Source organism: Phlebotomus papatasi, chromosome 3 (genome assembly GCF_024763615.1).
Source record: "Phlebotomus papatasi isolate M1 chromosome 3, Ppap_2.1, whole genome shotgun sequence".
Taxonomy (NCBI): Eukaryota; Metazoa; Arthropoda; class Insecta; order Diptera; family Psychodidae; genus Phlebotomus; species Phlebotomus papatasi.
Genome location: NC_077224.1, coordinates 63,670,279 through 63,686,842, shown reverse-complemented (window position 1 = coordinate 63,686,842; position 16,564 = coordinate 63,670,279). Strand labels below are relative to the sequence as shown.

The 16,564-nt window shown below is 34.1% G+C and overlaps 1 protein-coding gene across 1 annotated transcript in view; it reads right to left on the bottom strand.

Annotated features, from left to right (window-relative positions):
- Nucleotides 1-10,504: 10,504 nt before the first annotated feature.
- The window catches only part of LOC129807170 (leucine--tRNA ligase, cytoplasmic), a 90,569-nt gene continuing 84,509 nt past the window's right edge, over nt 10,505-16,564 (bottom strand). The window contains exons 5-7 of the mRNA XM_055856259.1: nt 11,169-11,390; nt 10,832-11,063; nt 10,505-10,767 (exon numbers count right to left, since the gene is read on the bottom strand). Coding sequence (XP_055712234.1) covers nt 10,574-10,767; nt 10,832-11,063; nt 11,169-11,390 — 648 coding nt within the window. The 3' untranslated portion in view covers nt 10,505-10,573. The remainder of the gene's footprint in view (nt 10,768-10,831; nt 11,064-11,168; nt 11,391-16,564) is intronic.

Sequence of the window (16,564 nt, the reverse complement as noted above, 5' to 3'; positions counted from 1 at the left end):
CATTTCACTCAATGTGGCCGGAATACTAACCAAAGCAATGTCCATATTATTATTAATTTTTCAATATTTTAGCAAGTGATTTAAAGAAAACAAAGACGATAAACTAGTTTTCAAGGTTCCACACAGCCTTCTCGAAAAGGAAGTAACAAAAAATATCAATATGAATTAAAAATACTGCATTTCAAACTTAGGACTTCGGTGCTTATATGCAACTATGTTCGAAATTTGGCACACTTACACTAGAACCTTTCTAAAAGAGTATTGAACTAAAACGAATCCATTAAAAAATCAAAATGTAATTGCCTTATCAATCAAAATGCCTAGCACTTAGAATTTCCAATGAATCACAATTCCCATAAACTAAAACAAGCTAATCATGAGTTTTTTTCTCAACTTTAATTATAGCTTAGAGCTAAATATGCACTTATATGCATATTTAGCATACTTCGGTACTTATATGCAACTATGCCGAAATTTGGCACACTTACCCTAAATGAATTTGGCCCATAATAATACCATATTTTAATAGCTAGTCTAATGCCTAAAATTTCCTGAAAAGAGCCATGTGTAAAATCCATATGAAAATATAGAAAAACTTGACTTATCCGAAGCTTGAGTTGTAGTAAAGTAAAACGCTTCCCCTGCTACAATCCGCTTTTTTTCCAGATTGTAACCGTCCTGGAGCTTAAACAGTTAAAGATATCAGCTTCTGGACTTCAGTGACCAGTGACCACTAATAAAAAAAAATTATCTCCAGACGGTTTTTTCCATCTTCTCCTCACCCCCTTCCCTCTGAATCCCCATCAAAACATTTTTTTGGGTTTGTTGAAATTTCAAATTTGTGAATTATATCAATCAGTAGTAAATCGGTAGGGTAAGTGTGGCAAATTTCGGCATAGTTGCATGCAACCGCCAAAGTCTCAAGTTTGAAATGTAATATTTTCAATAGAAATTTAATTTTTTTGTTACTTTTTAATAAGGAGTGTTTCTTGAAACCTTGTAGTCAGTTTATCGTCTTTATTTTCTCTAAATTCATTCTTAATCATTTTTAAAGGGAATAAAAATGTAGACATAACATTGGTGCCCTATTTCGGCCACCTTCATTCTCGTAGTTTCTTGCCCTTCAAGAATTCTTTCAATGTCTTCTTCAGATCAACTTGCTCGTCGAAGCGACATTTTTTGTTATTTTTTGCATTACATATTCTCTAGAGTATGCAAAACCTGAAAGTTCATGGATATTCGAAGAACAAAAAATGTGGCCGAATTTGTAAGCTGGTTGGAATTTGGCACACTTACCCTATATAATACCCAAAAATTTTGCTAAAAGAAAGTCACGGAAAGCTCTATATCGTGAGTTCGAACTTTCCGTAAACCTGGAGCGCTCTGTCATCTCTTTTAAATTCAAAACTACTGAAGAAAACTTTTCTGAAATTTAAATATAGAAAATTTTAAAGCAAATTTGGAATATATGAAACGTGATTAGCATCACTCAAAAATTAAAGCCTTTAATTTTATCAATATGAATTTAAAATTTTAAGCTTTCTTTAACTCAAAACTGACATGATTCTAACAAAAATAGTGAAATTACACGTTGTCAACATAAATGCTAAAAATTACCAAATTGATAATTGGAGACGTTTAAAAGAAAAATGCAAATTTGTATGTCTGTCAATGATTTCTTTTGTGATCAACTTTTAGCAACATGCTACAATTTTCCTTGGACTCGCTCATTTTATTAATATTGAATTTCCATGGTTTCACAAAAGATGTAGTACAAAGCTTGTAGCTTTGTACTATAAAGAAGATAATTTTGAGAGGCTGTCTTATTCAATTACCAACATTATACCAAAATATTTGCAAAGAAAACTTTCATCTCTTACAAATGAAGCATAACGTTAATTACCTTTTAAAAATTCTTCCATTAAAAGCAACGTTTAATGAGACCTTCTCCAGAATTCTTTACGATAAGGAAACACTGTGTGAAATCCAAACATTTCAACACCAAAAAGTGGTTAAGGCAAAATGCTAAAATGCTCTGTTTGGGGAATAATGTGTAAACATAAAAGACGTTGGCTGTCGATGTTAAATGAAATGGCATGCAAAAGCAGAGTGGTAAAGCGAGACATTAAGGAAAAAAAATCACAAATTAAATTTAATTATTCTAATTACACTTTTCTTGTTTGTAAGTTTGTTTCAAAATGAAAATAGCAAACACTTAAGTAGCAAAGTCTCATGACTGCCAAGCAGTATTTGGGGCCAATTATTGTGTACAAATTAAATTTTCCCTCTTTAAGGCTGAAGAAAGAATAAAGAACTTAGCGACAGGAAAACTTTTCAACTCACATTTGTGCGTCTTTTCAATTAAAATTTCAATACTATGATCAAGGAAAAATTCAATTTACTGAAACCAGCATTAATTGCACAAAAGACAAGAAAAAACTAAATGTATATACATTATAAATAGCATGGAACAAGAATAATGCGCTAGAGAATATAAAAAGGAAGACAAGAGAAATCAGTGTTCATTGGACTTAAGAGCTAATGAAAAATATTTCTTTTGACATAATAATTTTCTTACAGATAATTAGGATTATTGAAGTTATACTTTTCTAATTAAAGTCAGTTTGTGCATTCAAAAATCACTAATGCAATAATTAGTTTTTCTTTAGCTTTATGTGAATATAAATAAATCGAATAGAAGGTTTCAGACAAATGAAGATAATAAAATCGCAAAAAGCAAAAAGAAATAGTAATTGTGGTTTGTTCTTTAAAAGTAGGATAAGTAATTTTAAAAAGATATTTTTCTTAGTAGTTTCAACAGTAATAAATACTTCGGATTTTTAAAATTTATATAAAAATCTAACCTAAGTTCATCAAAAGCTCATTTTTGCGAATTGGCACTTGGATCAAAACTTCTCGAGTGACACAGAAATTAATCGTGCCCTTCGTAGGCTCCAAAGGCTAAAGGAGCCACTTAGAGGAAGGAAATTTCTCAGATCTCGCCAAGAAATTCTATTGCTCTTGGTAATTTGGTAATCGTAATTCAAAATTTCTTAAAATTCGTAAAAACTAAAAACGTTTCCTATCCCGAACACTTTTAACTAAGAGTTTTGGCTAAATGCATAAAGTAGAACCCTAAAGTACTTAATAAGTCCTTAATTAAGGAATTTTTTGGGGGAATGTAGTGACATGTGGTGGAAAAGAGTGGACATTAGAATAGAGAATGAGGTGGGCAAATCTCAACCATTGGACAGAAAAAAATATGAATCAATGAATTGTTTGGCTTGATTTTTCCACATATATGCGATCTCTATATAACTAATGCATAATGTTTCCCTGACGAATGGAAATATGAGACTGTGACAGCCTAAGGTCCCCTGTATGTCTGTCTGTAGTGACTATCGGCGAATAAATACCTTGATTGTCAAAATCTCTTGAGATACTATCAAAAGACCAAATTGAAGTAATCTCAACTAAAATAACTTACTTTCTCAGTTCCAATCCGAATTCCGTAAACATCAGAGCACGATATGTGCGCTGTCGCGTGAACATCACTACATTTCTGTCAGTCTTGATCATAAATAATTTTCAATCCTCATTCTTTTAGATTTTTCTAAGGCTTTTGATAGTATCAACCACGAAAGTTTTCTAAATAAAATAAAAACCTTATAGGAGAGACTGGGGCAAAAAGTCACAAATCAAAAAAAAATAAAAATTCAAAATTCAATATTTTCCAAGGTAAAAAACATAGCGACTCAATTTTTTTCTAGATAGCCTCCATAGACCTTCTTCAATGTCGTAAGTTTCTTAGATTTCAAACAAGAAATTTAGAAAATAAAAAATATCTAAATTTTTAGTCCTATTTTTGAAATATTTTCATTGCAGAAGATAACACTTATTACCTACTTATTTTCCAAAATTTTTGCACTGGTGAATATTTTCTAAATAATTTGGATTTTTTGAATTCGAATCCGCTATCTATTTTATAATTTCACAAAAGTTCTTTTCTCCAGAAATCCTTTTATTAAAAATGGCCACTTGGGGTAAAAAGTAACAAAAGGTATAGAGCAAAAAGTAACAAAAAGCGAAGCAATTTCTGATGTCTCACGGCGAAAAGAAACGTCATTATTATGTCTCGCCGCTTGTTGTTTGCATTGGTCAAACGATTTGCAGTCTTTTGTGTGTTTTTTCTAAAATAGCTTGAAAATCGCTTTCCTCGTTTTCCCACTTTTCTCGCAGAGAAAACGGTGTTTTACAAAGAGAGGTGTTTCTCGCAGAGAAAACGGTGTAGATGAATAAATTTTGTGTGATAATATGTCCTCTAGGTATTTTTTTCAAATTTACGGAAGCCCGTAATAAAGCGAATCAAAATAATGTCTGTAAATAATACCATGTCTGGTACTATTTGCCCCAGCATTTTTGAGAATGGTCAGAAAATTACCTTTTAGAAAACAGTTCGATAAACGTATTTCCTTACAAAATAGAGGAATAATACTTTCACAAAGTTGTAGAGCGGTAAATTTCCTATAAAACTGCGCTAATTAGAAATTTTTGAAGCGCTCGAGTACCTTGTAAAAAAATAAAATATCCGTTTTGTGACTTTTTGCCCCAGTCTCCCCTACTCATGTTCTTCCTCCAACATAAAACTTTTCAAATCGTATTTATATTTGTCAGATCTGATAAAATTGACGATATTTTTCGCGGTTGAAACCTAAATCCCGAAAGCTAAAATCCCGAATGTTCAAAATCGTGAAATTGATGAAATTATGTGGAGGAAAATGTTTAGAATAATTTCCCAAGACACAGAAGATTTCCCTTTGCCTCCAGCAAGCGCGGGTACAATCATGAGAGTAGCTATGACACTTTTAAGAATTCGGGATTTTGGCTTTCGGGATTTTGACGTTTGGAATTTTGGCTTTCGGGATTTTGGCTTTCGGGATTTTGACCGGGACCCTTTTTTCGTCCTCCTTGCTTTTTTTTCTATTGGAATTGGTCAGGGCTCGGTACTTAGACCTCCCTTTTTTTTCTATATTATGTTATCGATCTCTCTTCAAATTTAGTTATTAATAGTTTCCCAGGGGTCTCGACATTTCATTTTTCCATACGTTTTTGCATAGAGGCACTGAAGACTATTGGCAAGCTTCTTCCTAAAAAGAATTGACTTATCAGTCTGATATATTTCGAAATCGTGCATTAAAATCTATCTACAAATACATATTTCATAATATTCACCACTGACTGATAGAAATCCGAAAAAGTTAAAATAACATTCCGCAAATGTTAATTTTACTCTGCATTATTGATCCGAAATCGGTGTAAATATTACCCTTATTAGGTGTATTATGGGTTAAAGTTACACTTTTTCATGTTGATTTTACCCTCCAAAGGTGTAAAATTAACATTAAAAAATGTTGATATATTTTTACACCCGAAAAGTGTGAAAGTTATGACGAAAAAAAGTTAATCGTAGCCTCTTTTTTTTCTCAGTGGAAATAATACAAGAACTACGAGCAAATTTGTTTAAGTCGCGTTGCAATATCTGCAAAATTTTTGCAAGGAAAAGTGAAAAATAGCTTCACTTTTTATTAGAATTGATGGGCCCCTGTGGTTACAAACATATCTTTTTGGAGATGTCCGGGTCCGGGCTCCTGAGAACTGTTTTAGTGGTGCAAATAACATCTTGAATTCCGTTTCACGGTGGGCATCATCTACCGATCTTCTCCTTAACTCGAAGAAGTCACAAGTTATGATTGTGTCAAGTAATCGGCTTCGTTCTTCCCCAATCATTATTTTTCTCAATGGCGAGGAAATTTCCTGCGTCCATAAAGTCTGGAATCTTGGAAAAATTTTCAATGATACCCTGACTTGGGACGACCATATTTCTTACATTTGTAAGAGAGTAAACTTCTCAGTTTTCACCATTCGTAGACATCGTTTCTACCCACCTCAGAGTGTTTTAAGTGCGGGCTCTGCTTATTCCTTTATTTTGCTATGGTGCTGAACTGTTCTTTTCATTTGATTAAAGCTTCTTTGAGATATCTTCAAGTTACTTTCAACGACGTTGTATTTTCAATCTTCGTCCTTACGATCTTATCTCTTCTTTTACTAATTCTATTTCAGGGAAATTCCTATGTCTGTTTTCCTGGGAGGATCGGTAATGGTAAGACGGCGGCAGACGCAATCACAAAACAGAATTTTGGGATAATAAAAATTAAATCTTGTTTAAAAAGTTGTACTCAAATCCCTTCCTTTAGTGTCATTAGATTATTATAATCTGGTAATGTAAATTTAAAATTTAAAATATATATATTTTTTTGTAAATTATCTATTAACCTGTAGGAAACTAATTCCAAAATATAAACATTTTATTCCCTGTATTTTTAGTACATTGCCTAAATAGGTTAAGAAAATGTTGTTCAATTACAATTTGAGAATTACCAGTGAATTTCGAAAACTGCTTTTCTAAATTTGGCACTTAACTGTGCATTCCCTAAATTTCTGAGGGCGGTATTGTCAGTTCTGATAATTCCATCGTTAGTCTTTGCCTAATGAATCCATCTAAGTTTTTTTTTTCAACCACCAAGACGTGCTTTTTGAGGTTTGAGGGGAGTGTCAGGAAAAATTCCAGCAGATTTTCTCTCGCTTTATTTTCACGCTTCGTTGATTATTGACTAATTACTCTGACGGAGGCAGCTGCCGGATGTCTAAAGTACAGCTTCATATATAGTGTCAGACCTATATAGCACCCTTTTCCTTGTGAGCTGAGAGAAAATCACCAAGCATTTTGAAGTGCTCCATTGCACTGGCTTAGCTCACTAACATCATCTCATCTGCTCATTTAAACTTGGAGGACGATGTGCTTCTTCGCTCCTTGGCTTAATTGAATTTCGATTTTGATTAATTACGGTAAAATTGCCGGTGTAAATCTTTTCTATAAACCACCACTGATGCATAAAGGGGTGTCATCATTTGGTTACAAAATTTTCCCTAGTTCTTCAGCAACTTTTTCACAGGGGGAAGATTTTCAACGTGAAGTTGTGAAAATTTTGGATGCTGTGCAAAATTTCTCTATTCTCCTCTTCGCTTCACAAAACACTCAAGCTTCTTGATCAAACGTCTAAACAATTTTTGGGTTCACATCATCTGTACCAGTGCAGAACTTTTTCATTTGCTGATGGAGAAAATTTAAGTGTCAAAAGCACGAGACAGGGAGAGAACTTCTTCTATCGAGACATTATTGGATGAACTCCAATATATGGACTTGGGAGTATCGTATGACAGAGATTTAAAGGATTTAAAGAGTTCTGAGTGCTGACTATCTTGATATTAAAACCAATTTGCAATGATTGGAATGTGATAGGAAATCTCAAAAATGATCTTCTTTATAGGAAATGAAAGGAAATAATCTCGAATAAGATTTTTTTTTAAGAAAATGAAAATAAAATTACAACTTTGTAATCGTTATTAGGATAAACTTTCCTTTTCAGACCGTCTATTTTCTAAGGTGACAGGTAAATGAAATGTTTAAGTTAAATAAACCGATGAAAAGGATAACAAAGTTAAAAATACAATAATAATTATATTCACCATTTGCAAAAAAACTGATTAAATTTATATTGCCAAGACAGGATGTCCTTATTAATTTATAGTTGGAGAAACTTCCTTATCTAGGCCTTTCTGTACGTCGTGGAGCATATTCTAACTGCCAAGAATTTAAAAAAGTTGATGACAAATTTAACATTTTTTTCAAAAGTCAATTTGACCAACGAAGACAATTTCCGAAGTTCTCGTCTAAGAATATCCACATGACCGCAATGGAAATTTAGGAAATGAACCTGTTCAGCTTTGCGCTATGGCTAAAGCAATCCCATACAGTGCCCGCTTTGTAATCCGGATGATTGGGAGACAAAATGACAGATGTCCGCTTCGTAATCCGGATGGATTTTTTGAATTTATTCAACGCCTCGAAAATAAATACAAGATTTGTTTTGTAGAATTAGAATAAAAGTTTTAAAGAAGATTAAAAAGACATAATTAGAGGAGTCTATTCTATTATACTTCATTTATTAAAGAAAAATATCACAGGATAGTTCATTTTCATTGCTGAACACGCATGCATACATAACCTCAAAAGTATTTTAAATGTAACCGTCGAGGACTTGTCCGGATTACGGCGATCCGGATTAGAAAGCGGGCACTGTATTTCGGAGAGGCAGCGAGCTGTTGGACGACTAAACTAAGAGGTTACATGAATCACGAAGACAAAAACAACAGCCTGTTTTCTTCATTGTTTTAAAAACCCACAGAAAAAAATATTTCGTAAAACTGTTCGTAAATGTTTGTGAATTCTTATTGGGGACTAACGAAACACTTGTAAATCGTTAACCAACAAACAAGTTCGTAAAAGTTTGTACCTTTTTCACAAACATTGTTCGTAACATGATCACTTGACGAGCTTTTTTTGTACTTTTTCAAACATTTGTTTGTAAATGTTCGTAAACATACAAAAAATGTCCGTAAAATTTTGTCTCTTGTTCGTAAATTTTTGTTTGTCTGGAAAAGTACAAACATTTACGAACTTGCTTGTTTGTGAGCTATAAGATTTACGGGCATTTCGTTAGTCCCCAATAGAAATTCACAAACATTTACAAACAATTCTACAAAATTTTTTTTCTGTACATTATAAATAACTTATTTAATTCAAGCTCCTAAACACATAAAAGTACAAATTATATTTTCTTTAATTTTCATTTAAAAAATTTAAAAATGCAGCCATTTGGGATTTCCAAAAAAAGATAATTTTTCAGTGGTTAAGATTAGTCAGAGTAGCTTTATCTGAAGTAAAAAAAATCCTTCAAGCAAAAGAGCTTGAACGAAGGATTTCTTGTTTTTCCTTGATCACAACTTATTTTACAAGACGAAATATAATTAATATAATATAAAGGTCTTTTAGACACAAGATTTTTATCACACAATACTCCTGAGACAGGAGCAAACACCTGAATAACGGAATTATTTACTAAAAAAAAATTGTCCCGGTATTTATCAAGCAAAACACTGCAAAATTTTTGCTTAATTTTTGTCGGCACTGTCTTTTTCTAAATCACAACACATTTCTCTACCGGAGGAGCTTTTCCTCCTAATGTTACACTATAATATTATTGAAAAAACACGCGAAATTGCCAACTACTTTGCGAATTAACAGCACTGAATAATTCTATTTGCCATTTGACAAATAAAATTTCCCCTCAGACGTACCCAGCGAGGGGAAGATTATTTATTGGGACACTGAAGTCACTGGAAGGGCCCATTTTTGGCGCGTCATATTTTAGTCGTGGGCGAGTAATCTCAGAGTTATTACGACGCCAAGTGACTTTCGTAACACCGTCATATTATCCCCCACTTTCCATCATTTGACGCTCTGACGACCGTCATAAGACCCATTTTTAAATCCAGAATACAGATACCCTACGGTAATCTTCCTCAAAATTGCCGTTTGGGGGATCAGGGAGTCAGGGGACCTTAAGCTTGGCACTGATCGAAAGCTCTAAGGCTCAGCTATAACATACTAAAATTTGAAATCTATCAATGCCATAGGGGTAAAGCTATTGAAAAAACAAAAAAGTGGAGGTATTCAAAATGGCGATAGGAGGAGTAGGTGAGTACTTGACCACTCTGGTAAAAATAAAAGGATCAAATTGATCCAAATTTGATCCTTTTGCCAAGAATGGATAAAATTTCGAACTCTGAATGCACATTTATCATAGTAGAACATGTTAATTTGATCCATTCTTAATAAAATGATCAATTTTATCCTTTTATTTTTACAGGTGATAGTAATTCCGAAGTCAGGGGGTCCGTGGTGCAATTGGTAAAAGCGTTCGGCTCTTGGGCCCTGTGATCCCTGGCTCGACTGACACAATTGTGAGTTCGAGTCCCGCCCGGTGCAAATGATTCAAGCGTTTGAATGGACATTTTTCGCGAAACATTGTAATCTGAATAATAAATTTGTAAACTGAACAATTTACAAAATGGCAATAAAAGCCCGGTAAATCGAAATAAATAAATTTAATAATAATAATTCCAAAGGCACAATCGAATCCGTGGCTATTTTAGAATGAGTAATATGGCTCAATTCCGGAGGGCTAACAATGAAGGATGCTCCAGCATGTTTTGGCGTGGGGTCTTAGCATTCATGCTACAATATAAAGCTATTTCGGTATCACAACTAGTGAGAAGAATCAAGGATCTCTCCGTCAAAAAAGCTGTAACCTTACCTTCTGGATCATGAAATTCCCTTATAGCTTTACTGAGTAAACTTACTCTTTGAACCCTTTGACATTCAACTCTTTGAATGGTGATCTCAACGTTCTAAATTAGTAATTAAGTCAATTAAGTCCCAATTACAGGAAAACTATCATCGACATATCACAGAGAAATAAAACTAAAACAGAAATTCTTTCATACACTGCCTGTTAAATCTCTTTATATTAAAAAAAAGTCATTTTGATAAATTAAATTTTATTGATATTTCAATAGAGTGGGCAGAAGAAATTCTGTTTAGGAGAAAAATTTACTCAACCACGTAAATCAAATTAGATCCAATGTTGAGGGAATTCAGAGTAATTTCTTTCTTCTGGTGATCAATACTCAAAACACCATCCTCCTCAATGAGACACTTACCTGACTTATAATCATTGAACTTTGGCAGCTGACGCGGCCCAAGAACAGGATCTTCAAATCTCCAAATTTTCAAGGCTTTTATATCTGAAAATTGAATTTAAGAATTTATAAATAGTTTTAAAATATTTTTTTATGCATTTTCTTGTACCTTTCAATCCGACAGCCTTGGATACTTTGGCATAGAGCCCTTTGACATTATCCCCATCGGCAAGGCACACGTGAACAGTAAAAAGTCCACTGGCCGGAATTGGATTCTCCAGTCTCACCATTACAGATGGTTTTGTACTGAACGAAATGAACGGAACTCCCGGACGAACTTCCTCCCTTGTCTTCTCCGGCGCATCCTTGTCATCCGTAAATTTCACAACGAGACTGTCAAGCTGTTAAGTAAAATTTTTATTTTGTTTAACAACATTTTTCTCCTTTTTTCTCCCCGTCACTCCTCCCAATCCTCCCCCCATGCCTATTTGAAAAGGAAAACTCACATCGAGTGTGTTCTTCAAATACTCCAAGTTACTCTCTAGCACCTCCCTCTCACTGAAGTCCAGTGTAATCGATAGGGCATTCCTATGTGGACCTCCGGGCGCTTCAACTCTCTCACGTATCATCTGTGCAAATGGCATAACTTTCTTCATGTACTTCTTGAGAATCTCTTGTTTTCCCAATTCCACGGAAATCGTTTTATTATCGGGCAATTTATTGTGCTTCTGCAAGAGGATACAGAAGAGAGAAAATTGGGAAGATTATTTACAAATTGCTGCCATTTTCCTTCCCAACACACAAATGTAATTTATTTCCAATATTAGGGATTATATTCACAAAGATCTTTGGGAAATGAGTTATTTATAGAGTTAGTTTTCATAAATGTTTTATTCAACTTCAATGAACACTGTGTAAATTCCACTCTACTGCAAATTTTTCACCAAAAAAAACTCAAATAACTGAAAAAACTAAAACCAAATATTAAACAGTCTAATATTTATTCAAAACTTCAAATATTGAATATACTTTAAAAATAAACAATGTACAACATTGCAATGAATAAAATCATAGGCAGTTCTTGTTTTACTTTACTCTCTTTTTTCCCTTTAAAAAAAACTTTTCACAGTGATTCCCAAATAGCTCAAAATAAAAATCTCACGGACTGATTTTATGTTGTATTTAAATTCAGTTTTAAAAATAATTATTTTTCTACTTTGAGCAAATAACAAATACATGAAATTGTGCATTTATTTATTCAATCCGAAATAAATATATAAACTCGTCAACTCACATATTTATTTTTCAAACCATTCAATGAAATAACGTTGAGTATGAATGTGAATAACTATTTAATTATATTAATTGAAACATGATTGTAAATATTAAAAAAAAACGATCTCTCTGCTGCAATTACTTTTAAACTATTTCGATAGATTTAAAAACATAAGCTCATCAACTAATTACCAAAATAAATAAATTCACTTAACATTTTCAAAATTTTAGTAGAAATAAAAGTTATCAGTCTCAATATTAGGGGAAAGTGCCCATACTTGATACCATTGGAAGCTTCGTAATGACTAAAGGAGAATGGTCAAAACTATATGGGCGCTGGTCCCGCAATCGCCACAAACAAGAGTAGGCGCATTTTGTAGGTACTGATATAAGATTGAAAAATTGCCGGGACCCAGGACCATAAACGCTGGGAGTCCTTGTAAAAATGCCTTTATCCTTTCGATAAATCGCTGTTTTGACAACGAATTACGCAAGAACGGCTAAAGTGATCTTGATGAAATTCGGTATAGGGTCAATGTATGACTTAAAGTTTTTATCCATGCATACCACCCCCTCCCCCCACCCTCCATTCTGATAGCCCCCATACAAAATGGGGGCAGTTTACCTTATAACTCCTTTCTAAGAGGAGGTAGAAAGCTGAAATTCGACAAGGGAACAAAGCTTAGGGAAGACTTATAAACTATGTATAATATCTCCCTCCTCTGTCCCCCTTTCTGGTAGCCCTCATACAAAATGAGAGCATTTCACCTTATAACTCCTTTCTGAGAAAAGGTAGAAAGTTGAAATACAGCATGGTAACAAGGCTTAAGGAAGACTTTTTAACCATACTGCCCAAACTCTTCGTCCATCACCTCTTCTGGTAGCCCCCGTACAAAATAAGACTATTTTACCTTATAACTCCTTTCTAAGAGAAGGCAGAAAGCTGTAATTCGACTAGATGTCTATAAATGCATATAAAATCTAGAAAATTATTGTTAACGTTATTAGTTATTAATTTTTTTCATTCTTTTACAAACAAACTACTTCTTCTCAGAAAAGAGGTCAAAATGTTCTCATTTTGTATAGGATTACTAGAAGGAGTGGTGAAGGAGGGGATTAACATGCATAGTTGAAAAGTTTTCCATAAGTTTTGTTCCCTTGTTGAATATCAGCTTTCTACCTCCTCTTAGAAAGGAGTTATAAGGTAAAGTGCCCCCATTTTGTATGAGGGCTACTAGAACGGAGGGTGGAGGGAGGGGGTGGTATGCATAAATAAAAAGTTTAAAACATACACTGACCCTATACCGAATTTCATCAAGATCATTTTAGCGGTTCTTGTATAATTCGTAGTCAAAACAACAATTTTTCGGAAGGATAAAGGCCTTTTTTACAAGGACTCCCAGCATTTATCGTCCTGGGTCCCGGCATTTTTCTCAACCTTACATCAATATCTTCAAAATGCGTCTACTCTAATCTTTGTATGAAGATGAACCAGCGCCCATATACTTTTGATCATTCTTCATCATTCTAAAAAATAGTTTTTATGCTCTAGAACTGTTCCTCCATGGTTTAGAACATTGATCCCAGAACAAAAGTTGTTACCTATACTAATGTCTATCCAATGACATAGGTCCCGTTCGTGGCGATTCCGGGACCGGATTTGACCATTCTCCTTTTTCCTATGTTTCTCAATAAATGTGACTCCGCAATATATTTTAAAACTGACCACTTTCCCATAGTTTTTAAAATATTGTTTCGATGAGTCACATAATATTGTGAAACATAGAAAATTTAGTCATCACGAAGCTTCCAATGGTATCAAGCATGGGCACTTTCCCTACTGCTCGAACTCAAAGAGAAAGCAGTTATATAATTCTTTTCAACTTGTGACACGACTGCAGGCCAAACGGTAAGAGTTATCGACTTACGGTCTTCGCCGCCCCCCCCCCCCCCTCCATAAGTCAATATTATCTAGGACAGTCTTTTTCTTTTCCCCCACCTCCCCCTTCATCTACAAAACCAAGCTTTTTGGTTTATTTCGAAAACAGCTTCTACGATTTCTCTTATTTTCGAATATGTTTTCTAAGTAGTCACGGCGAATATTTCGTCTTAAGATGCCTATGTTCGAAACCCATTTTGATGTCGAATTTTCGAAGGTCAAAGTTTGACCACTTTGGAGGGCTTATTGAAAAAAAAATGAATTTTTTGAAAGATTTTGAAATTTCCAACTCGACTACATTGGACTTTTAATCGATCATGAGTCGATAGAGTACCCGTAATTGATGTATCTTTCTCAAATATTTTTCAAAAATATTTTTTATTTGTTCGAAAGCTTGTGACACGGCTAGAGGCCAAACGGTAAAAGATATCTACTTCTGGTCTTCGATGACCCCCCCCCTCATAAGCCAACATTATCTAGGACAGTCTTTTTCTATCCCCCCCCATATCCTTCCTTTCCCTCCAAAACCATGTTTTTTTGGTTTATTTCGAAAACGGATACTACAATTTCTTTCATTTTCGAATATGTTTAAGAGGTAAACAAGACGAATATTTCGTCCTTGAACACCAATATTCGAAAATAAAAATCGATATCGAATTTTGGAAGATCAAAGTTTAACCATTTCGGAGTGCCTATTGTTAACCAATTTGCTTTTTGATTTGTTTTGAAAGACCTTAAAATTTTCAACCTGACTGCATCTACTATTAATAATAAATAAAACTGTGAAAATCAAAAGAGGTTCAGTGTTTCCGCCCATATTCTCTTAAGTGACATCATTTGACAATGACATCTAATATGACGATAACATTTAAATAAAGGAATGTACTCAATAGTTCTGTATTCATGAAGATTCAAAATTTTTAGCTTTGAACCTATCCAGGCAATAGCTTAACCTAGGTAATCAGCTACAATATACTAAAAGATCAGTTCTTTTGGATAAGCTTTAGGTTTTGACAGTTATTCAAAATGGCGGACCGAAACGTCAAATCAAGACAACTACACCATCTTGGTAGATCTCGAGCACTTTATCCAAAGTTCGTAACTTGAATAACTGTAATTTTTTATATACATTTACTTTTCCAATGAAGCCTTGAAAAGACGATCTTATAACATTTGAGATAAATCATATAATCCTAAGAATACAATAGTGAAACCATTTATTTCGATAAAGAATTTAACAAAATCGGAAAGTATTGTTCTATTCAAATAAAGTTAGAACAGATTTAGGCAATTTACTGCTGTGAATGGATGTCTCAAAATTCCATTGCAGAAAGACCTAAGTTCCCATATGGAACGATGTGTCTTCATTATTATTTATTTGCATTGGGGTAGAATCACATTGACAGTAAAATGCTCGCCGTATTTCGTTAATTAACGCATTTTCATTGCAATTCTTACGCAAATTCTCGATTACCGTATTACCTTATCTCATACTCGGTGGCACTAGGTGAAAATAATATAAGAAAATTGAAGAAATTAAACAAAAAACTATTACGATTAATTTCTCTTACAGGTTTTTTGCTCACCGTTTATCGAATTTTCGTTTCATTTCTTCAATTTTCTTATATTATTTCGACCTAGAGCCACCGAGTATGAGATAAGGTAATACGGTAATCGAGAATTTGCGTAAGAATTGCAATGAAAATGCGTAAATTAACGAAAAACTGTGAGGCTACGGTGAGCATTTTACTGTCAACGTGATTCTGCCCTTAGCCTGATTTTACGAGAACGTGTGGGCGTATTAGAGATCCTTCATTAGGTCAACTGGTAGAGCACTAGAGTCTAGCTTACGTAAGGTCCTCAGTTCGATTCTGGCGGATGGAGGCACCAAGACTGAATGATTTGAGTATTATTTGCTCTGTTTGACGATTCTGAGAATTGATATTAAACAAAGAATTCCCAAAAGTGTTCTCTTTTAGATAAAGAACCATCATCTATAGGAATTCAGACGGCAGGGATCTCCATTCGTCATGGTGAGAAACCTTATCAATAAAGGGATATATGGCTCACGATGTATCGAGTAGCGTTACGAGAGGCAGGAGAAAGTTGCAGTATTAAGGAAGCCAAGTACATGGTCATCTAGTCTTTTGACGTAACTTTAAGATCGCAGAGCTGCTCATTCGTGAGAATTGGGTTCAAAAAAAAATGCTTTCAGTGCTAAGAGGTTCAAAGCACTGTAACATAAGAACTTATAAGTCTCACAAGAAGTGTTACTGTTTCACTTGAGTAGGTCGTGTAGATTCTCTGACCTCGGCGACATACCCAGAGGTTTTTCAGGTATTAGAACTGGACTCAACGAAGACTGGTCCAAAAGTGGTCGAACGACTAAGAAATAATGCCAGTAGATATGACATCTGCCCAAAGAAGTGGAAGTCTAAAAATTTGCCCGAGTTCAGTAGCCCAGTAATGTCGAGTTTGATTTGGATTGGATAACAAGGGTTCCCACTCCATAAACAATTCATGTAGGCCAAAAGCCATGACTACTGAGCATAAACAGTTGATATTTAGTTGATCCCGAAGGTGATTCATTGACATATGTGTTGTTCGCACGAATTTTAGCCTTATGTAAAAAAAACTTCAGAATCTTGAAAAGTTGTCATAATTCATATGATTCATGATCAGAAAATA